The sequence below is a fragment of the Tiliqua scincoides genome, chromosome 1 (genome assembly GCF_035046505.1).
Source record: "Tiliqua scincoides isolate rTilSci1 chromosome 1, rTilSci1.hap2, whole genome shotgun sequence".
Lineage (NCBI taxonomy): Eukaryota > Metazoa > Chordata > Lepidosauria > Squamata > Scincidae > Tiliqua > Tiliqua scincoides.
The window spans coordinates 175,518,545-175,541,678 of record NC_089821.1 but is presented as its reverse complement, the minus strand read 5'-3'; the positions used below and the strand labels follow the sequence as shown (position 1 = coordinate 175,541,678).

Here is a 23,134-nt window from a genome sequence, read left to right as displayed (position 1 = left end):
ATGAAGCGAGACCCTGTACCAGTCTACACAGAAAACCAATTGCTTCCCCTTCATGCTCTCCAGTATCCAGTGAGGCTTCCTGATCTGTAGCTCTGTTATGAGGAACAGTTCCGTTTGCAGAAGCTTCCTGTTGTGCACCTAAGAGAACTGCTAATAAATATGATTTCACAAATGAAATTGTAAATCCCACAGAAGGCTGTAGAATTCGTAAGAGATTGCAGTGCTGTGCCAATTATCATCATAATAAAGGGAAAATGTATTTACATGCCATGGAAATAGCATTATATTTCTCATCAAAATCTTTATTTAAAAACAAAAAACCATAATAAAAAGTTTAATCGCTAGTGTACTCCTACATCACTGATGTAAAGTTTATAAATTTGTACTTACTCTCTTGAACAATGGCTTTCTCCATCTTGTTTTATATTCCTTGTTAACAATAAACACAAATTATGCCCAGTAGAATACTACTATGACCTTTATTTTATTGCAATTAATGTAGACTTACAGATGAACAGCTAGACTTCAGTTTGAGATTCAAAGAGCCACAACAACTTTGAATTTGGATGCTTTGGTAGAGCCTGCAGAGTATGACTGAATAAGCTTAATAAAACTAATTCCCCTGGAAGAAAGAATTCTTCACTGAATAAATTACTTTCTGTATATTGAAATGTTAAACAGATCATTCTAGTACAAATTAAAACTGAAAACTGAACATTGCAATGCTGATATTTTCTGATGATAATATTAAAAATAACTTGGGAGAATATAAAAGTAATTCAAAAACTTAATACAAATGAAATAAAAAATACTTTTTATAGATTCCTGTGCTACTGTCATTCAATATGTGCAATTGCCCTAGGAATTCAGTGACAGTTCTACTTGAATGTTATACAATTGTGTTTGTGAATTGGGAACTGAATAAAGCCACCATTTTCTTCCCAACATTTTTGCATTCTCTCAAAGGAATCATCTGCAGGATATTGATATGACCTAGAATCAGGCTACGGGGGCAACACAAGTAAAGACTGAGTTATGAATGAGTAATGAAGGGGAAACTTTTTTGGGGGGGAGGAACCTGTTCTTTTCCAAGATACACCACAAAACAAATTTACAGAAATGGGGTGAATTCCTTCCTGTTATAGACTTACAGTCCAATACTATGCCGCTCTTGCATGTGGTGCCCAGGCAACGGCTGTCATGAAAGTGTCATAAAGCACTTCGTGATGGCCCAGTGCTAATTGCCACCAGTGCTGAGGTTAGCATGGGCGGGCAGTAGCCTCTTGGGCTAGAGGGAACAGGAGCAGCTGCCAGAGAGGGTAATTGCAGTGCCTGGTAGCAGGGAGGTGAGGAAGGGCAGAATGGGGCTGAGGAGAACCTTTTCTGGGTGGGGAAGGGAAAGGTAATGTCAAAGGAGACCTCCAACTGCCTCCTGGGCCCTGCAGATCACAGCAGCAGCCATACAGTGGTTTTGCTGTACCGTGGCGCTGGCACCCCGGAAAGGATTGAGCTGCCCATTATTGTCTATAGCAGGGGTGCCCAAACCCCTGCCCTGGGGGCACTTGTGGCCCTGGAGGCCTCTCAATGCGGCCCTCAGGGAGCCCCCAGTCTCCAATGAGCCTCTGGCCCTTCGGAGATTTGTTGGAGCCCACACTGGCCCGACGCAACTGCTCTCAGTGTGAGGGCTACTGTTTGACCTCTCGCATGAGCTGTGGGATGAGAGCTCCCTCCACTGCTTGTTGTTTCATGTCTGTGATGCAGTAGCGGCAGCAAAGGAAAGGCCAGCCTTGCTTTGTGCAAGGCCTTTTATAGGCCTTGAGCTATTGCAAGACCTTCATTCATTCATATAAGTTCATCTGTAATATATTCATTTATGTAAACTTATGTAAATTTATTCAAATTTTAAATGTAAATTAATCCTTCCCCCCCCGGCCCCTGACACAGTGTCAGAGAGACGATGTGGCCCTCCTGCCAAAAACTTTGGACACCCCTGGACTATAGCATGGGTGTCCAAACTTTTTGCCTAGAGGGCCACATCTTCTATCTGTCACTGTGTTGGGGGCTGGGGAAAAAAATTAATTTACATTTCAAATCTGAATAAATTTACATAAATAATATATTAGAGATGGAACTTATATGAATGAAGGTCTTGCAATCGCTCAAGGCCTGTAAAAGGCCTTGCACAAAGCAAAGCTGGCCTTACCTTCACTGCTGCTGCTGCATCACACACGTGAAACAGCAAGCAGTAGAGGGAGCCCTCGGCCCGCAGCTCACGCAAGAGGTCAAACAGTCACCTTCACACTGAGAGCAGTTGCGTCAGGCCAGCATGGACTGCAGCACGTATCCGGAGGGCCAGAGGCTCATTAGAGACTGGGAGCTCCCCGTGGGCCAGATTGGGAGTCCCCGAGGGCTGCAAGCGGCCCCCGGGCCAGGGTTTGAGCACCCATGGTCTATAGCAGGGGTGCCCAAACCCTGGCCCTGGGGCCACTTGCGGCCCTCAAGGCCTCTCAATGCAGCCCTCAGGGAGCCCCCAGTCTCCAATGAGCCTCTGGCCCTCCGGAGATCTGTTGGAGCTCACAGTGGCCCGAAGCAACTGCTCTCAGCTTGAGGGAGACTGTTTGACCTCTCGCGTGAGCTGTGGGATGAGGACTCCCTTTACTGCTTGTTGTTTCACATCTGTGATGCAGTAGCAGCAGCAAAGGAAAGGCCAGCCTTGCTTTGTGCAAGGCCTTTTATAGGCCTTGAGCTATTACAAGACCTTCATTCATTCACATAAGTTCATCTTTAATATATTCATTTATGTAAACTTATGTAAATTTATTCAAATTTTAAATGTAAATTAATTCTTTTTTCCCCCGGCCCCAACACAGTGTCTGAGAGACGATGTGGTCCTCCTGCCAAAAACTTTGGACACCCCTGGTCTATAGTCACAGTGCAAGCTTTTGCTTCAAGATTCAATACGTATCTTAAAGGTGTGGCACCACAGAAACTTAACATAAAAATAAAATACAAAGTTGTCATTAAATTCAACTGATAAAGATTAGTATTTTTAAAGTGGTTGAGGCCATTTCACAATGACCAGGAGCACATGAGCATGAGAAGACAATTTTAAAAAGTCTTTTTGGATCAGGGCAAAAGCCAATCTAGTCCAGCATTCTGTTTTCCAGTGTCCCACCAAGCTGCCTGCATGTTTTGCATGCAAAATTCAAACCCTGACATCTCCAGATAGGCTGGAAAAGACATTATTTGAAATCCTTGCGAGTTGCTTCCAGTTAAGCTACATGGACAAATGATCTGACTCAGTATAAGGCAGCTTCATATATCTTCATATTCATGACTGATGGGACAGCATTTGCAGCATTATAGTAAGTAAATTTCTCCACCCACCACTTTCTTCATTTTTGCAGTTCCTCCCCAGGCAGGAACTTAAATTTTATTTCAAAATTAAACTAACCTGAATGTCCATATTATTTTCTATTCGTTGCAACATTTCATAGAATTAATAGACTTTAAACATATTCTATATACGAGAATCATCTGTATCATCTCGTATCATCTGTATTTTTCTAGAATAGCATGAAGAAATCTTCACTCAAATTCTAACCATTGTACTAATCAAACAACATGGACTTATTGGTACTTGCAGGGACTTCTAAGACTTTAGAAATGGTTTGTTCCTTACAGGTCAGGGAAGGAGACATCAACTGAGATCCAAGGACCAACTGACAATCCCAAAAGGGGCTTAGGTTAGCCCAGTACGTTTTGCTTTATTCCCCTTGTACAGCTGACCCAGCCTAACATATCACAAGCTGCTTTCGAAACTCCCCTCCATTTCTAAAGCAGCTTGACGTGCCACATTGAGAGTAGAAGTCAAAAGCCCCCATGCATGCCTGGCACTAGTTCCAAAACCCTTTGGAGCCTGACCCTATACTAAAGCTCATCAAAGCACTGAAAACTTTACCACTTACTAAAGAAATTTTGAGCCTAGCCAAAATGTATCGCATTTGGGTTGCTCGCTTTCCCATATCAATCTGAACTTTCAAGTTATATAAAAGGGCACCACTCAGCATATTAATCATATACACAGTACACACCTTAAAATTAATTCTTCATGGGTATGGGCACACAGTATAAGCATCTGGAATTAATTAGACTCCAGCACAGGTTCACAAGCTACAGAAAAGTTATACTTCATTGACATTTCTCTACAAAATGTCTTGCACACTAAATACTGACTATTTTTTTTTAAAAAGCAAAAATGTTTCAATTTTTTTTGACAAGTAGTATTTAAGCTAAGGGCTCTAACTCCTACAATTAGTAGAAAGGCTATATCTTAGGAACAGATTCAACAGACCGCTGGGCAATTCCCACCCATTTTTAAAATGATAATAATAAGAACCAGAGAAATTAATCCTGAAGTATGAACAGGGTTGGGGGAGTGACACTGAATATTAATAAATGTTCAACTTAGAGACAAGCACACATGTTGCTTGAAATGCAAAGGCAAAGAAAAACTGCTCCCACATCACAAAGGGGGGGGGGGAATGATATTGCTTTTAGCATGAGTTTGCATGCTGAGTTTGTATTGGCAAAAATAATGAAGAGTTCTTTGGTATCTTAAAATTTAAGAGGATGATCTAGACCAGGGGTGTCTAGAAACATGAGGCCCACAAGCTGGATTCAATGCCAGGAAGCTCTTTATCTCGCCCTCAGACTGTTCCAGCACCACTGCCAGCTGTTCTCAGCTGCTGGCTATGCCAAGGTGTCACAAAAAGGGCGGTCTGTGTGATAATTGGGTTCTTCTGTATCTTAAAAATATGATAAAGATTTGCATATTTTCTCTTCTGTCATTTGCAGCTAATAAGTTCCCTATATGAAAAAAAAAAGTTCTTATTTCTGGTCATGACCTGATGACAAATAATGACTTTGTTTAATGACGTCACTTTCAGCACTCAGCAGGCATCCTGAATGCTACTTCTACAATTCTAAAGAATCTTAAACCAGGACAAATAAAAAGTTCTTCACTTGGAACAGAAAAAGCTTCAAGATTTGGTGCCAGGTGAGCCTTCCTACAGAATTCCAAAGCAAGGTAGCCACAGCCAAGTAGATGGTATCTCTAGTCACTACCCTCTTAGCTTCTGAAGATGACACAGAGACGAACCTCAGTGCAAGACCAATACTTTAGCAACAGTGATTCTCACACATTTAGCACCGGGACCCACATTTTAGAATGAAAATCCGTCAGGACCCACCAGAAGTGATGTCATGACTGGAAGTGACATCATCAAGCAGGTAAATTTTAACAATCCTAGGTTGCATTGTCAAAAGAATATACATAGCAGTTTGTTAAAAGTACAGGTCTGTAACATTTCCCCAAATGTAGTTGCATACCATGGTAGCATCTAGTTTAATATACGTATTAAAAATAAAATATTAAAATGAATGGGGACCCACCTGAAATTGGCTTGCAACCCACCTAGTGAGTCCTGACCCACAGTTTAAAAAATACTGCTTTAGCAGGTTCCCTAGAACTAAACATGAGCATTGCTGCCTCCAGGGCACAGATTAGATAGTGCCATAACAAAATTATTGTGGAATAAACTTTCATTAGCTAAAGCCCACTTTGCCAGATGCCCACGATTGCTTTGTAAAAGTGAAGTACTGAAGAGGATTAGAATATTTTACTTAATAAATTAAATGCATAGTATAGACTAATTCATGACCTGCACAAAAATTCTCGTTTAAAAAAAAAAAAAATCAAGATTACCAATATTCATAGTTCAGTTCTGATCACGTAATGTGATCTATACTGGATAGGTTCAGTGAATGTGTGTCAGTTACTGAATGTTACCTATGATATAATACAGTTGTGTACCTGCTATAGACTTCTATGGGGCAAAAGCCCCAGGTGCCAGCTGCTAAGACCCCGCGGAAGCCTCTCTGGCTCCCTACGGGCAGAAACTGTGCTTCGGGTTTCCTGGAAGCACAGTTTATAGCGTTGGGGAACCTCACAGAAGCTTCCCTGATGTGGGCAGAGGTCGCGTGAGGCTCCGTGAGCCTCTGGTGAGTATTGGGGGGTGGATTTCTGTGAAGGGGGCAGCGATAGCCCGCAGGGGGGTGCCATCGCTGAGCTTTGCCCCTGTCGCGGGGTTGCAGAGGTCTGTGGCTGATATAATATAACATTTGAGAATTTTGCCTCTTTTGATGCTAGACCCAACAGTGTATGCATAGATCCACTCAAGTGGCATCCCTTTTAGGTTATTCAGTTTAGAGACTGAATCCATCCCTTTCCTGCCTCCATTTCACACTTGAACAGATGATCATCAGGATGTTACTTTTAGTTAGGATAAACATGGTAAGACTGGTAAAAACAGGCCGAAAGTGAAGTTATGGAGTGAGATTCAAAAATTCATGAGTGGAACTGAAGTAATCACTAGCACTATTCCATAAACACTTGTGCTAGCAGAAGAGTTTGTAGAGCAAGACAATACGTAGATTCTCTAAGAGTTCTCAGTCTTCCACATGAGCACATGGAAGCTCTTCAGCATGTGAAAGAAAACTTTGGATGAATGGCCCAATACTATGCAGGGTCTACAGTGGCATGAAAGGCACACTAGCACCATGTACTCTGGAGCCACCAGTGCAAATGGCTGGAGGTTTTGTGTGCCTTCCAGCAGATCCTGGATGCTGTGCCTGAATAGATTCAGTGGCAAGAAGGGCGATTCATTAGCAGTTTGAGAGAGGATGGAGGCAGGGAGTGGGGTGAGCAAGCGGCAGTGGCAGGGTGTGGATCTCAGCGGCACTATCTCACTCCAAGATCCTATCCCCATTTTCCCATCCGGACATGACCCAGGAGATTCCTCAGACTTACAGCAGATAAATAGCTGGCATAGGTCCAAGGAAACCCTCTGATGGCCAGGAAGCCTATTGAGAGGTCTATTTATTTACCTCTCCTAGGCTGTCTGGTTGTCCGTCCCCCCCCCCCCACCACCACCACCACAGCATGCAGTGTGCAGTTTGACAGCACGGCTGCATAGCATAAACCTGTGGGATATACAACTGGCCATTAGTTTCTCTTTCTCATGCAATGTTCTAGCATAAGCTATAAAACAACCCTTCTATGAACAGAAGTTCTCCATTAAGAATACCTGGACACCTTTGGATCTAACCCAAGTTTTGCATTATGTTACTCAAAGAACATTATTCAGAGAACAAATATATGTCAATCTATCATGTTGCTTGAAATATGAAATATTCTATTTTTTGCTTTAGTGTATCTTTATGAATGTGATCTGAATGAATTCAAAATTTAGATTACCTGGTTTTATTAGCCTAATTTTCATGGCATATTTCAAAGGCATATTTCAATGGCATATTTCAAAGGAAGGCAATTCCAGGCTACCTCTTTTGGCTTTACAATTGCTGGGAGATATATAGTAAGGTTATAAATATAATGAGGGAATCTTACATTAGTGAATGAAATAATTATTAAATCAATTTTGGTTAAACTAGTAGTAAGTTAACCCGAGTTAATATGGAGCAACCTCTTAAATTTGAGTGCATAGGACTAACTGTGCTCCTTTCAATGTTCACCCAAATGTTATTTTATCGAAACCTTAAGAGGTTATTTACCACACCACTCATGACCAATGGCTTCACAGAATCAGAACTTGAAAAACTGCAGCTTTCTTAGCTATGTTTGGGAACATGTAATCATTAGCATGCAACAGGGAAAAAAACCCACTGAAGATGCTCTTGCTTGCTTGAACTCTGTGATGCAATCTACATTATGATTTAATTCTAAATCAAAAAACATTGTAATAAATCTTGAAAGTAAAACATTGCAATGCTGCATCTCTAAGCATATGAAATTTTAAAACTTTGCAATAATCAGACAGTCCAACTGGATGCATCTTTGACGCAGCTGTGCCAAAAAGGTGCATGCTGCAACCACAGAGAAGGGCAAATTGGGAGGTTTGGGAGAAGACAAGGGAATTATTTCCCCATACCCCTCTATGAGCCTCCCACTTGCCAATGAAGGACTCCTTGGACCTCTACCAGTTCTTTACCTGATGCAACAAGGAAAAGTAAGGGCTGGGAGTTTCAAAATGGACAGTATAGGATCCAATGAATTCCACTGACACCACATCCACCCTCTCTCACAGCCTCCTCACTTTCAGTTCTTCTCCCCTCCAGTTTCATGCCAGTCCACCCCTCCCTGTCCATCCTGCCCGACCACTACCCTATTTGGTCCAGTGGGGTTTGTCAGCGGAGTTATGGCACTGCCATCTGTTGCAGCAGCACTCACAAAACAGCCGCCAACAGCATGCTGCATGCTCCATTGGCAGCCATTTAATGACACTGGAAATGACTTCTGCTATCATTAGAGGTTCTGCATGATGGCCCAATCTGGCATAGAACTGGGCTGTTTGAACTAGTTTTTCACAGGTCCAGATGGATCCCTTTATTTAGACAAGTATTAATCCACAGTCTTTCTGATTTGGCCATTTTGTTGGCATCCTTCAGTTTCAGAAGGCTATGGTATCGCGCTCTAATGGTGGTTCTGGAACAGAGTGTCCTCTCCAGTGCACGAAGCCTGGGTAAAGTAGATATGGAGGATAGACTGTTACCCATGCAGCAAATCCCCCCTCTCCACGTTGCTGAAATGGTCCAATGGAAAGGCAGAAGCCAATACGGTTGGTTCCAGCGGCCTCACAGGAGTTGCCAGAACGTGACTGTGTTCAGCCATGAACTGCCTCAGGGACTCTGGCTCCGGATTTTGCCTCGAGGTTGACTCCTGAAGCCTTTTCCATAACTGAATGTAGCCACAAGGCAGTGGAGGTTTGGGATCAGAGTTTTCCTTCTCTCAGATGAGCTGCCTTCCCAGGCTAAGGAGTCCCATCTACCCGGTGGCTGTTTAGTCACCTCTTACAACAAGTACAGCCAAACTGAGGGTCTATTCTTATCCCCCAAGCCCCCGGGGAGCTTTAAATTTGGCCATTTAAATTAGGTCAAAACTGGTCTTACAGAGTTCATTTTATCTTAATCACAACTTCAAAGGAATAAAATCAGAACACACATATTTATGTTACCCTGCACATGCCCGATCTCATCTGATCTTGGAAGCTAAGCAGGGTCAGGCCTGGTTAGTACTTGGATGGGAGACCGCCTGGGAATACCGGGTGCTATAGGCTTATACCATAGTCTTTCGAGACTGAAGGTTGCCAACCATGTATGTAATTGTGTCACAATCATCAGATTTTGAATTAACATCTAATTTTATTTATTTAGTTTAGTTTATCATGGTTTTCCTCATAAAAATACACATATGATGGCATACAATAAAAGCATAACTACAAATATCAACAAGCATTATAAGATGACAAGAAAAAAGCACAGAACTTAAAAAAACAAAAACAATTAAACAGAGAAATTCTTTTAATCAAATGCCTGTCTAAATAAAAACGTATTTTCAACCCATCTAATGCACTGAATCATAAAAGGGCTACTTTAAGTCTCTGCTGCGTAGTCATGGCGTTGCTAAGGTCTTCAAGTTGTTGCAAAAGCTACCTATTACTCTACTATTGAAGAACATTTTAAAGCATCAGTTCCAAAGTGCCCAAAGTCAATGAAGCAGATCACAACCATTTACCAGGTTTTCAGCCTGCTCTACACAACTCTAATGTTGTCACTAGAAAAAAACAATCACTTGTTTCCTTGTATGACCTCTGTGTCTGTATGGCTTATTTGTTCAACAAGATGGTTTACTACCCAGACTCTCATCTCACATTTGTAGGAACAAATATATCCTGAAAATTTTCAGCTATTCTCTTATGTGAAGATAGCCTTCAAACTGATGTTTTGAGCCATAAACATACCAAGAACAGCTATCTACACTCTCTCTCTCTCTCTCTCTCTCTCTCTCTCTCTCTCTCTCAACGTATACATTGGACAGCTTATGTCAATAGTGTACCCTCTAAATAGAAATATATGATTATTTTTACCATCTAATTTTCAGATTCCCTTGGAAACTCAGGAAAGAGTTGTACAAGAACAGGATGCTGTTTTCATGAAAGGCTTAATTTGATAAACAACATTCAAAATTTAATGTATTAAAGTTCCTCTAATAACATTCAAGTACACAAAAACCCCACACCACATAATTATAGAAAATTGTTTTTCTTCAAGATCCAACACTATATTAAAAGAAATACACCACCCACAGTGCAAAAGATGAACTAATGTTTTATATCCTAGAAACTGATATGAAAGCTTTGTTTTTATGTTAATATGATATCATGTTTGCTAATATCATTAGAATATTATTAATGATAAATAGGAATCAATGGGAACAAAATGTAATTGACATTGGAAGTAAAATATATTTCCTGCATTCTTTATTTTAAAACACAGCAATAAAATCCAGTTTCTGTGAACACTTCCTTTCTCTAGCTACATTACACAAGCCACAATTTCCACCTACATTAAAAAATAAAAAAGGTAGGAACATGTATTTGGCAAACATAATTGTCACCCACACATGTCTTCATTTCCTAGGTATCCTGTGGCTTAACTGGAATAGATGTTGTGAGAAGGACGTACAACAAGAGGAATAGCATCTCTTTTGCAATTAAAATTTAATTGCTCCCCAAATACAGCAGCTGAGAAATGACAATATAAATGCTCTTGCTGCATGGCCTCTGCATTCACTGAAAGACTGTTCTATCTCATGCTCTGTGGGGGTGATAAACCCAAACTTGCCAAAGTACGCAAGGTATCAGACTAGCTTAGAACAGTTCAGGCCCAACTTCTTCTAGATACATGAGCATTAAGATTGCTAGATGACCTTTAGTGTCATGAGTCACTCTGATGGAATCTGTCTCTCTTATCAAGGATTACAGCTTCATAGGTAGCCCCAGATGCACACACAGGGTACATGTCACAGCTCTGGAGTACAACTTAATATGAAAATTTGAACTACATGATGCAGGAAGGCCAAATGCAACAACCTGCTCTCAGGAGTTCCTTCTTTGCCGCATAATTCCAAATGCCACGATACCCTGGCCCCAGTTTTTGGTGCCTCTTTTTCCAATAAGGGGGGAAAAAGTGAAATCTGTATTTGTGGTATTTTCCATTTAAGTTCTATTGTGAACTCACAAAGAATCTGGGCAGCCCTGTTAGTCACACTCTCCATCAATCCCAAGACTATCTTAATGCATCCATCACAAACACAACCAACAAACTGTCTGTAAATCCACCCACCACCTCCAATTGTGTTAACAGCAAACTGGCCTGCCAGCTGCTGCTTTTCTATAAAAACGGGCCTTTAGGGAGTAGGGCCGGTGGAGGGAAGACTGTGGTTTTGCTGTTGCCATCAGGAATGGGTTAAAGCCTGCAACTGTTCCCAAAAACAATTATAGCCTTCAAATGCTAATAGGTTCCCATGTCTCTCAGACACTTTCTGCAGTTTAATTGTCTTAATAGTCAGCTTCAAGCGGCACAATTGGGGGGGGGGGAATTTCTTATTCTAAGGGACATTAATTAGCTTTAAATGATGTTAAATACCATCCCTGCCGTTACAAGGGCTTCTATGGGATCTTTACAAGAAACAAGCATTTGAGTAATTTAAAATCACTTTGCAGCCTTCATCCCCAGCTGCAGACTATGTTTGGAGAAAGGCTGACCTGTAAGAAACTGACACAAGTCTTGCCCCCTTGCTGCTTAACCCTGCCTCTTCCCCTCCCCCACACCAACCCCACTTTAAAGTCTAGCAACCTTCATCCTCCTTTAGCCTGAATGTGGGTTAGCTACTCTTCCCCTGCCCCCCCCTTTAAGAGTATCTTTGGCAGCTCAACAGTTTGAGCAGCTTCAGCTTTTCTTCTCCCACATCACTCAGCCTTGGCTGCCCTTAAAGAAAATCCTCACAGAACAACGTGTCAATTTTGCATTCCTTTACAAAGGCAACTTCTATTAGGGAGACCGGGAGCTTGGCTCTGCCTCCCCATAGACAGAGAGCTTTGTGACCATGTAGAAACTCCCGGGAGAGGAAAAACATTTCCTGCATTAAAATGCAACCTTCTTCAGCTATGCCTCGAAAGGGGGAAAGTCTCTCTCCCCAGTCTCACACATAGACTCCCTCCCTCCAAGCACCCAGTGTAACTTTGTAGAGAAGAACCAAGCTTTTCCTTTTTTTTTTTATTAACAGCATATATTAGATACTGTATATCTATGTAGTAAATCATTTTAAATTTTGCTTATACTTCAATAAACTTGGCATCTATCACTCTGATCAACAACATTTCTCTTAACACCTCTATTCTATGCCCCTAACACTTCACTCTATGGAGCATTAAGTTCCTCCTATTTGTTTCTCATCAGTTTTCTCTTTGTCTCTGCACCTGTCCATAGGCATCCAGAGTAAGAAAGCATACAGAAAAGAGAGAAGAAACTGAATAGAACTTTAAGATGAAGGTTGGATAACTTTAAGATAAGGTAGATTACACTTACAAATGACCTGGTAACTAGTCTCCTCATTCTACAGCTTTGTCTTTTTCTTCTTGTTGTTTTGGGAAAAGAAAAAAGAAAAGACAACCAATGTTGCTAAACTATATCCTCTATATCATCATCATTCTTTCATTTCAAGACCATCATGTCATTTGGAACTTTTCCTACCAGGAGAAAAAAAGCAGCAGCTCATGAATCTCCTAAACATGTGAATTTCTCCAACATGTGTAGTTCCTAAAGTCTGAAACAGATTTACCACATGCCTCTTATTACTGGTCATCATCAAACTTCCATAATAGATGCTTCCTTATTTAAATATACCATAAAAGCATATTTTTAAAGCCTTTTTTCCAGCAACACTAGTTGAATGCCCATGGATACTACTGCCTGGATCTTCATTCTGCTCTGTCAACAACATTTTAACCACTGACTTGAATGTAGTTAAGATTCCCACACCTCAACCTGGGCCACACTGAGGTAGCTCCTGGCCACTCTAAACCTCTGGAACTTTGTTAGGGTAACCCACATGCCTTTGGAAAGATCTTCCTTGCAAAGCCAAAGCAACAGGAACACATGTGAATATGCTTATGGTAGCTGGGTGGTTGCAGTGAGAACAAGAAAGATAATAACTTCGCTCCCAACCTAACAGCATTATTCTTTCCAGGTCTGAGAACAGAGCCTGGTATTCTCAGTGAAATATGAGAAATATCTTCAGCAGAAATAAAAACACCTGAATTCAGATTCAATAAGAAAAAGCATATCCTCCCTCTCAGAAGCAGTTCAGAGGGTGAGTGATCACAGACCTTCAGAAATCCTTTCACGTGGGAAGCTGGTGTGGAGTGCAACTCATACTGACATACATCAGTGGAAACAAAAGTAAGAAAAGGTTGTGGGACAACCAAGCCCTCCTGAAGAGCACCTACCTTCCTTTGGTGGCCTTTTGGCTTCCCTAGTGAGGTTGCAGACCTGGGTCGTTTGCAGTTCCTGGGTGAGACATCCTTCCGTCTGCTCATTGAGGGGCAGCACTACATTATTGAGTAACACAAGGGAATGGTCTTCTCCTCCCCATTCTCCCAAGTGCTGAGGGCAGGGACATTTTGTATACATGATCCCACAGGACTCGGTTCTCCCATTCTCAGATTTCAAGCAGCTCTCCAGCCAAGTACATAACACATTGCAACCAAACTGGCTTGGGCTCACCTTGTTCAATACCAAAAATTCAAAGAAAGATTTTTGATCATCTTCCTTTTTGTATAATCCTATGAAATCAAAGGGGTAGACCCGACGTATCTGAATGAAATTCTTATCGTATTGCAGAAATACAAAAGCATTCTTGGAATCGCAGAGCTGCATTATAGAATGATTATTTTTTAAGAGATCCTTAATTTTTTCATGAGAAAAGTGATCAAACTGATAAGCCAGGAGCGAAAAGTTAGAGCAGCTGAAGTCCTTTTTGGAAAATTTCAGGTAAATACTATATTTGGTTGGATCTGGGTTTTCCAGTGTCCAAGTACAGTTTGTAAAGTTTTTAGGAAACATCTCGCTTACGGAATATGATCCATAAATGACCCCCTTCACCAAAGTCGAACACCAGAAGTCTTGGGCAGCATTAAATCCAAACATAACCAGTAGATAGGTGGAAAATATATAAATCAGCAAATTACGAACAGCCTTCATCCTATGTCATTTGGCCTGCAAGAAAGGAAAAGAAAGAAAAGCGTAGATTGTATTCTTCATGCAATGACAATCACACTAACAAAATTTCAGCCAGATGTTTTCAAGATTCCAGTTAGAATGGTGTGTGTGTTTTTTTCCTAAAGGAGGGCAGGGTTTTTTGTTTTTTTTTTAAATAACACAATGAAATTTTGGCTTCTGTGTGAACAGCGCCACCATGTGGCCAGTCTAACTGTCAAATTCCCCATATTCAAATTTTTCAGAAATAACATTTGTTACATTATTAATTGAAATGTCCCTCTTGTTTAGCACTTGTACAGCTAGGCAAGACCTGATTCTTTCAGTCGTAAATTTAAACCAAATTTTTTATCTAAAGACCACAAAAAGTATATTAATTTATTTTTAAGTTATTTTTAAGCTAAGGAGCCTGTCTATAGATATTCACACAGAAGAAAATGCTGGGAACAGCTGTTTTTACATGATATCTTTTCTATTATATTTTAAGAGTAATTATGATGAATTACAGTCATGATTAAAAATGCACAAATTATTATTTGCTACAGATGGGGCATTATCTCCCATATGGCTGCATGCCATTGCAGTAGTAACCTGGTTATATTAAAATTTGGCTTAAAAAAAACTGGAAGGATAAATCAAGATTGAACAGTGAATTGAAATGTTTGAAGTATTTTTAATCTTAAGAAAAAATGTAGCTGGATTGACAGCAAGAACTTTCTGCTAGCTGTCAAGAGTGCTGAGATTTAGAATTTTGAACAGCACTTATTTCTGCATGATATAGTCTCTTGGGTTACATGAAGTGGATCTACAATACATGCAACCAAAGATGGGGCTAGGTAGCATCACTATACCAGAACTTCCTCCAGAATTAAATCTTTTAATTGTCTCTTGTCCTGTTACTATCAATAATGTTTTGCAAATGTGGTGGTTGATGAAAGATACTATCTCTTTTTGTCTTTACCAGATCCATCTCCAAATACAACAGTTACAGTCGTAGTCTCTGTACCTGCAACAAAGTCTACTTGATCTGCTTTTCTCTAGGTGTAACAAAAAGTGAATCTTGGGTGCCGTTATCTCCTGAATTTTTATTTTTATGACACACACACACACACACACACACACACACACACACACAACACAGAGGAAACATTTTCAGCATTAGTATTTGTGTACAGTACTTGTTTAACCCTTATTAATCTTTGGTTTCCTTTGTACATGGTAGGTGATTAAAGTGATGTCAACTCAACATTTTAAACTCTGGTACTCATAGTCTCTTCCACTGTTGGGAGCCAAACACATAGGAGTTACTGAGTTTTTGACCCAGTCCTCCTCCCCTCCTTTTTTTTTTATCTCCTCTCTGAATGACCAGGCATCTCCCATCCCACTTCCAATTGCGTAATGCTGAATAAACTGGAGGATTCAGCTTCCTCAAAGAGATTTTGTGCTTCTCAGATTATAAATTGAAGGCTGTAAATGTTGAGAGAAGCACTTTAAATCTATGGTTTTAAAAGGGGGGGGAGAGATTTGGGGAGGTATAGCTGTGGAAAATAAGCTCCCAGTGGAACAACCCAAGCTATCAGCTTTTCCTCTGCTGAAAATCACAAGCAACAACAAATGGCTTCTTTGCAAAACGAGGCCATTTCAAGGGTGAGAAGTGAAAAAACTTGCTTTGGATAAACCCTGCAAATGATCACCTACTCTTTACAAATGTTGCTACAGCACTTTGCAGGGATTGCAGCTCTGCGCAGTATTATTCGGGAGGGTCTAGGCTTTGAAAGACAATGTGACATGAAACCTCTACATTAGGAATTCCATTAGTGAGAGGGGATCCATATCAGAATTTGAAGGGGTGTATCTTTGATCTTTCAGATAACAAATACAAAACACAATTAAAAAAAATAATAATGATACAAAGGTCTGCAGTGCTAGGCTGCTTCCCATTCCAATGCTTTGCTGGCCAAAGGGACAGCATTTTGGCTTGTCTGTTTGAGCAGAAAAGAGGGGAGCCTCTGTTAACTACATCAGAGCTATCTTTTGGGCTCACTCGGTAAGGCAAGAGAATGCTTTGGGAGGCGATGCAGCAAAACGTCAGTGGTGAGAAGTTCTCAGTCATCTCAGAAGAAAGAGGCTTGGAGGGAGCAGGTTCAGAGAGAGGCTAGAGGTGCGTGTACAGGTCTGTCATCCAAACAAGGACTGCTCCTCAAAGTCTAGGGCTGGCCATCGGAAGAGGAATCTTCCGACCCAAAGGCAGCCTGCTTTTCTCGCTCTCTCTCTCTTCTGGGTGACACTGTGGTTGAATCGAACCTAGACGGCGCCATCACTCCACTGATGTTCTCCACGACCAGAGGACCCAAAGACTTCCCTTAAACTTCCCGTTAACCACAGGATCACCTCTCCCCCCCCCCAGTTTTCTATCTCTCTCGACGAAATCACCCCGATCGTGTACAAACCTTCCTGGGGGTGGGGAGGCGGGGGGTGCTGATGCTTCGGGCAGCCTGGCTGGCAATGACTCGCCCACTCGGCGAAGGAGACTTCAGGAACTTTTGGTTCGAGGGGGTAGCCCTGGGGCGCAGCAGGATCGCATTGTGCCTTGTGCCCCCCCCTCCTCCAGCAGCCGTCTAGAAGCAACCCCAAGCCTTCTGCCCCCCTGGCCAGCCACCCCCCTCGCCTTACCTTGCACTCCGAAAGCAGGCAGGCTTTTTCCTCTAAGAAGATCCTCGCACCACAGGCAGGCGTCCCAAAAACAGGAACGGAGAGATGCCCCTTCTGGCCGATGCGCCGTTGCCCATTTTCCTCCGCCGGCGTGCAAGAACCAAGGCAGGAGAGGAGTGGGGGGGGCACAAAAGGTGGGGGGGGAGCTCAGCGCGACCGAAGGGCTGCTTCCAAATCCAGCCACATAACACAACGGAGAAGCCTCCAACCAGAAAGAGAGACTGCAGGGGAGCAGCGGGGGGGGGGGCAATCAGACGGACTTGGCCGATCGGCAGAGAGGCTCTGGCTGGCTCGGACTGGCGACCCCCCGCCGCAGCAGAGATCCGTCTGCCCCGGCGCAGGCTGCTTGGCGCGCTTTGGCTCGGGGTGCTTGTGGTCAGGCTGCCGGCTCCGGCTCCTCTTTCTGCCCTCCTCCTTCCTCCGGCTCCGTCTCAGGTACCTGAGGGAAGGGCAGCGTCGGGGGGGGGGGGCGGAGGCGCACCGAAAAAGACCTGCCTGTATCTCCTTGGCCAAGGGTGGCGAGCGCCCAGGGAGCGGAGCGGGCGGGAGCCAGCCAAGGGCCGGGAAGGGAGAGGCTGGAGAGGCTCGCGCCGAGCGCGGGAACAGCAAGTGTGCGCCTGTGTGAGTGTGTGAGGGAAGGAGAGAGCGCGTGTGCCTGTGTGAGAGGGCGGGAGGGAGGGAGCGTGTGTGTGTGCGCACGAGAGGGAGCCTGCGAACGGGGCCGTGTGTGCGCTCCAGCGTGCGCCCGTGCGCTCTGCCCCTCTCCTCGCGGCGTGAGGGCGCGCTCTGGCTGCTGCGCTCTCCCTCTCCAGCGGCGAGTGCGCTCTGCGGTGCGCGCGCGCGCCTGGCGGCACCGCAGCCGTGCGCCTTGCTTAGCCCCTCCGGGCAGGCAGCGCGGGCTCTGCGCGCACAGCCGCGCGTGTGGGAGCGCTCTGCTCTGCTCTGCTCTGCTCTCCTCCGCCCCCAGCTGCCCTCTCCCCAGCGAGTGCGCGCGTCTGTGCGCGGGAGAGAGAGGGAGGCTTCCCCCTTCTCGGCTCCGGCCAGCCAGCGGGCCCGCCGCCGCGCTGAGATGGAGCACGTCACAGCTACTCAACCCCGAGCACGTCTCTCCTCCCCTCCCCTCCCCACCGCACAACCCGGTCTTTTTCTGCGTCTGGGAGGTTTCTCCAGCTCCAGTTCCCACCGCTGTGGCTGGCTGGCTGGCTGGCTGCAAGCGAAACTGGGAGGCTGGGCAAGGGAAGGGGCGCACTGGAGAGAGGGAAGAGAAGCACAGCCCTTGAGCCCCCCCTCTCCCCCCTTGATCCCTCTCCCCCCCTCCCACTCCTCGCTTTTAAAGCATCCGGCCCTCTGTCGCAGCCCCAAGAGCTGTCAGCTCGCCACCGCGATGCAGATTTAAATGATCCGGCGCTCCCAGGAAAAACAGCCCGGCTCTCCGCTTTCAAAGTGCCGCCTTCCACTGGCGGCGAACAATAGCCATTTTCTCCGCCAGGCTGCCTGCAATTAACACCTCGTTTGTTCTCTGCCCCAAATCTTTGGGGCTCTCGGGTTAGGATGGTGGCTGCATTTCCGGGGCTGGAGTGGACGGAGCCCACAACACCGAGAGATTTCTGACGCCTGCGGCTACAGTCCTAGCCACACTTTCCTGGGAGTAAGCCCCATAGGCTACAGTGGAATTTACTTCTGAGTAGGGCATGCATAGGGTTGGGCTCTCAGGCTGCAATCCTAGCCACACTTTCCTGGGAGTAAGCTCCATGGGCTACAATGGAATTTACTTCTGAATAGTCATGCATGGGATTGGGCTCTCAAGCTACAATCCTGGCCAACTTTCCTGGGAGTAAGCCCCATAGGCTACAATGGAAATTACTTCTGAATAGACATGCATAGGATTGGGTTCTCAGGCGGCAATCCTATCCACACTTTCCTGGGAGTAACCCCATAGGCTACAATGGAATTTGCTTCTGAATAGGCGTGCATAGGCTTGGGCTCACAGATGTCTGCTTTGCTTTTTCTTCTCCTGCCCTCCTCCCAGTAAACGTTTGTGGGAGGGTGGGCGATCTGAAGGGGAGGGGAGCTTTTTGCTCTGTTTTCTGCCTGTCTGTCCGTGGCGATCGGAGCTTCACCTGCTGTAGCTTCGTGGCCACGATGGGGAATGCCTGATGGCATCAATATCATGCGGCCGGGGCTTTTTGGATATCCTCCTCCCCCCCCCCCCCGGGACATTTTAAGAGCAGTGACAGACCACCGAAGGGCCTCTCTGAAAAGTCACATGAGCCCGCCTGGAATGATCCCGGAAAGCAACCGAGTGACAATAGGCACGAACGAAGGGGCTTTTAAAAATGCATCAGAACTGCACTGCAGAAGGGAAAGGGAAAAGGAAAAGGAAAAGGAAAGGGAAAGGTCAGCTGCTACTGAGCCGTGGGGGTTTCTCAGAAGGATTCAGCGAACCCAGAGGAATGCCACCAAGTTCAGTGTGTGTGTGGGAGGGAGGGACTGTGTAACCGGGATAAGGAAAGGAGGAGGACTGCAAGGGACGAACACAATGGGCAAGGATTGTCCCAGAAGTAGGAAGGAGTGAGAACCAGGGCTGCAGTGGTGAGATCCAAAGTCCACTGGCAGTGTCCAAGCTCCAATTACAGTCCTTCCTACTGAAATCCACTGAAAACCAGAATGATCACGTGGAATCAGTGTCCAGAAAAGAATGACTATGGAATGAGGTTGTCTAGATAAAGAAAGAGGGCATGGAACGATATTGTCCAGATTAAGAATTTGGTGTAATGGCAGTGGAGCAGCACGGATATAATAAACTATCCAGTAAAATAACAGTGCCCAGAGCACATCGACCTGACAAAAAGGGGGTTTCCCAGAGTATGGGAGCAGAATGATGGGACAGGACAGTTCCCAAAGTGGAATGACAGTAGGATATGGAGAGATTAACCTGGCTCTTGAGTTATGCAGAGACAGATAAGAACATCAGAACAGCTCCACCTGATCAGGCCCACAGACCCATCTCATGACAAGACTGCTCAATATAATGTTGGGGAAAGAAGCCAGACATGTAGCTGGACCATCATGTGAAAGAGTGCAGTCACTCAGAAATGGCTCTGGGAGATGGGTGGGTGGAAGGGTATAAGGAATATATCAAAGTGAGCTGAATGGGAGAGTGGAGCTCACTGGTGGTATAGGAAGCAGGTCTAATGAGAAGGAGAATAGGAAGAATAAACTGGATGAACAGGGGATCAGGGAGCTGCCAGGCATAGGGAAGGCAACTGCAACCTGATAGTGAAGAAACCTATGGCTGAATGACATGGGAAATTAAGATAAAAGAGGGGGCCAAACTAGGAACAAAGGTCACATAGGGTGACAATAGACTCAAGTAATTCAAAGGAGACTCAAGTAATTCAAAGGAGACTCAGAAGAAGACTCAAGTAATCCAAAGGAGAAGTCTGTATTAGGGTGGTTAGAATGAGGCTGAGGATACTGCGAGTGTTCATTGGAATTGAATGAAATGCAGTGCAATAAGCTGGCTATGCAGAACGGGTAAAGATGATTTAAAAAATTGGAGAGAAGAAATACATGAACTCAACCCTGAAGAACATGAGAGATGAAGGAATGACAAAGAGCACTGGATCGCATGGTAAAGGGGCAGCAAGGAACTGGACGTATTACTGAACAAGACCATGGAGATGTGTTGGAATAATAAAAGATGCTATGGTGTGAGTGGGTGGATTCACACCATCCTCAGGATGAGCATTTGAAGGACTGGATAGCTATAATTTATCAGTTTAGGTAGTGGTTGTGTGGCCTCATTAACTGTGATTTTATTGACAGAGTAGGTGGAAAGGGGGGAACTGCAAGTGCACGGAAGACTGAAGGGGGAATCTTTTGAGTACATATTTATTCGAGAAAGAAAAAGAGACTTGGTGTATATCCTGGTGCTGAATAAAATTACAAGGAAGAGGTCATGGATATCATGGGAAGTGACAGCAGGTAGCCATGGAGAAAGCACAGGAATATTGATTGATTCCCTCTCAGTCGAGGCAGGTCTCACGAAACATGTGCCAAACACATCCCCCGTCAAATCTTCTGCCCTCACACTTTTGTGAGCAAATACACTCAGCGTGGAGTCGCTGCAACAGTATGTGGTGCACACGGGTCAGCTTCTGCTGCTGCTCCTTGTGCAGTTTAATTGCCTCAGCCAAATCTGCCAAGCATTGCATCAACTGCAGAACACTTGTGGCCCAAGACACAATGTGCAGATACAAATAAAACTGACAGACCTAAAGCAAAGGTTCTGGAATATTTTTATTTTGCCTTCCTTCCAAGGAGCAAAAGGTGGTACACAGTACATGATTTCCCTTGCATTTTGGGAAAAATTGTGTTTGCTAGCCCTAGACTGACAGTGACTGGCCCAAGATCTCCCAGTGAGCTTCATAGCTGAATGAGGGTTTAAAGTTTCAACCCAGATCTAAATCCAACACTCTATCCAGTGCAATATTATTATCATTACGATATTATTATTTCTTATAGTAGTTAATATATTAAGAATATACTAGAAGAAAATAAAACATAAACAAGTTTGAAAGGATACTGTTGAACCCTGCTCATAACTATGCATAATCAATAAGGAAATACCATTAGAAAAATCTACTTTAGGCATTGTTATTCCATTGTTCTTCTCTTCTGAACATTGTATTTCCACTTGGGAGCTAGCATTTCATTGTGGTTATTGTCATTATACCCTGGGCACTTATCACTCAATTCAGTGCTGTGTCATCCTATTCATTTATCATGGATTTTCTTCTTACAAGTATTTTTCATTGGCCTTTCCATTTTTCTTTTTAACAATCCTCTAGATCTGTAGTTCTCACACATTTAGCACCGGGACCCACTTTTTAGAATGAGGATCTTTCAGGACCCACCAGTAGTGATGTCATGACCAGAAGTGACAAAATCAAGCAGAAAATTTTTTTTAACAAGCCTAGACTGCAATCCTGCCCACACTTAGCCAGGAGCAAGTCCCATTTACTGTCATTGTTAAAGTAGCTTGATACAGGTCTGTAACATTTCCACAAACGCAGTCGCATACCATGGAAGCATCAAGTCTAATAAAATAAAATATTGAAATAAATGGGGACCCACCTGAAATTAGCTTGCAACCCATCTAATGAGTCCCAACCCACAGTTTGAGAAACACTGCTCTAGATCTTCATGATCATGTGCATTCCCTTTTGCTCAGTTACCAGGGGCATGTGGTGTGGGGGCAGCAGGTGAGGAATAACCCCTCCGCCATTCTCCATGAAAACGCTCCACAGCCGCCCTGCCTGCATACACACAAGAAGGTTCTCCTTAGAAAAAGTGGGTGTAAGGAGACCCTTGTCAGGTGTAAGGAGAGTCTCCTCAGGTGTAAGCAGCAGTACAGCTGCAGAACTTGTATTGTTCTGCAAAGACAGGGTGGTTCTGCCTCACCCGCTGCCCCCACACTGCACAGCACTGATTCTTTCTCTCCAACACAGTATTGATGCATGTATTTAAAAGCCAATTCATACTTTGTCATTTGCTTTCTCGATTTGTTTTCAATGATCAATTACTATTAGTGGACATATTTGACCATTTGCAGGGTCACTGAGAGCTGGCATTGGGCCCAGGGTAAGATACCTGATTGCCTCCCCTTCTTAAATTTTTCCTTCAAACCAGATGTTACAACCTTCTGTCATGTTCTGTCATGACCTGCCCCCTTCCAGAAGCCCGGGTCATGGGGATTTTGCCCCTCTCCTCCAGCCTGGCCATTTGTAATTTATTTAGAATCTCTCAGTTTATATCCTTGCCTCCTGAGGCTGCCTTGCTGCAAGGCAGGCAACAAAGCAAAACAGAATGGGTGGGAGTGGGGAGAAGCAGTAATTGTGAGAATGGGCATGTTTTATAAGCGGTGAAAATTAGCTGCTCTTTGAGAAAGTTGAACAAGGAAGCAGTTTCCTCTCAACTGCTCTCTGTTGTTGTTTCTATCTGATTTTCCTTGTGTATGAGCTGAGCTATTCACCAGTCAGTGTTCTTAGATGTTGGAGGGAAAAAAATGCATTGTAATTAGAGGGAGGAGGGTACACTGCCTTTTTAACAAATACCACTTAGCTAGCCTGGGTATTATTTTGTACCTTGCTCACCTCTGGAGAAAGAACAGAGCATTTAGAGGTGGTTTTACTAAATCTGGCAATGTCACTCACTTTAAAGT

The 23,134-nt window shown here is 43.9% G+C and overlaps 1 protein-coding gene and 1 pseudogene across 1 annotated transcript in view; one reads left to right on the top strand and one right to left on the bottom strand.

Annotated features, from left to right (window-relative positions):
• Positions 1-14,181, bottom strand: part of ADGRB3 (adhesion G protein-coupled receptor B3) — a 564,982-nt gene extending 550,801 nt beyond the window's left edge. Inside the window, exon 1 of the mRNA XM_066612423.1 lies at positions 13,428-14,181. Coding sequence (XP_066468520.1) covers positions 13,428-14,181 — 754 coding nt within the window. The remainder of the gene's footprint in view (positions 1-13,427) is intronic.
• LOC136637553 (5S ribosomal RNA) lies at positions 9,076-9,194 on the top strand (annotated as a pseudogene).
• Positions 14,182-23,134: the final 8,953 nt, after the last annotated feature.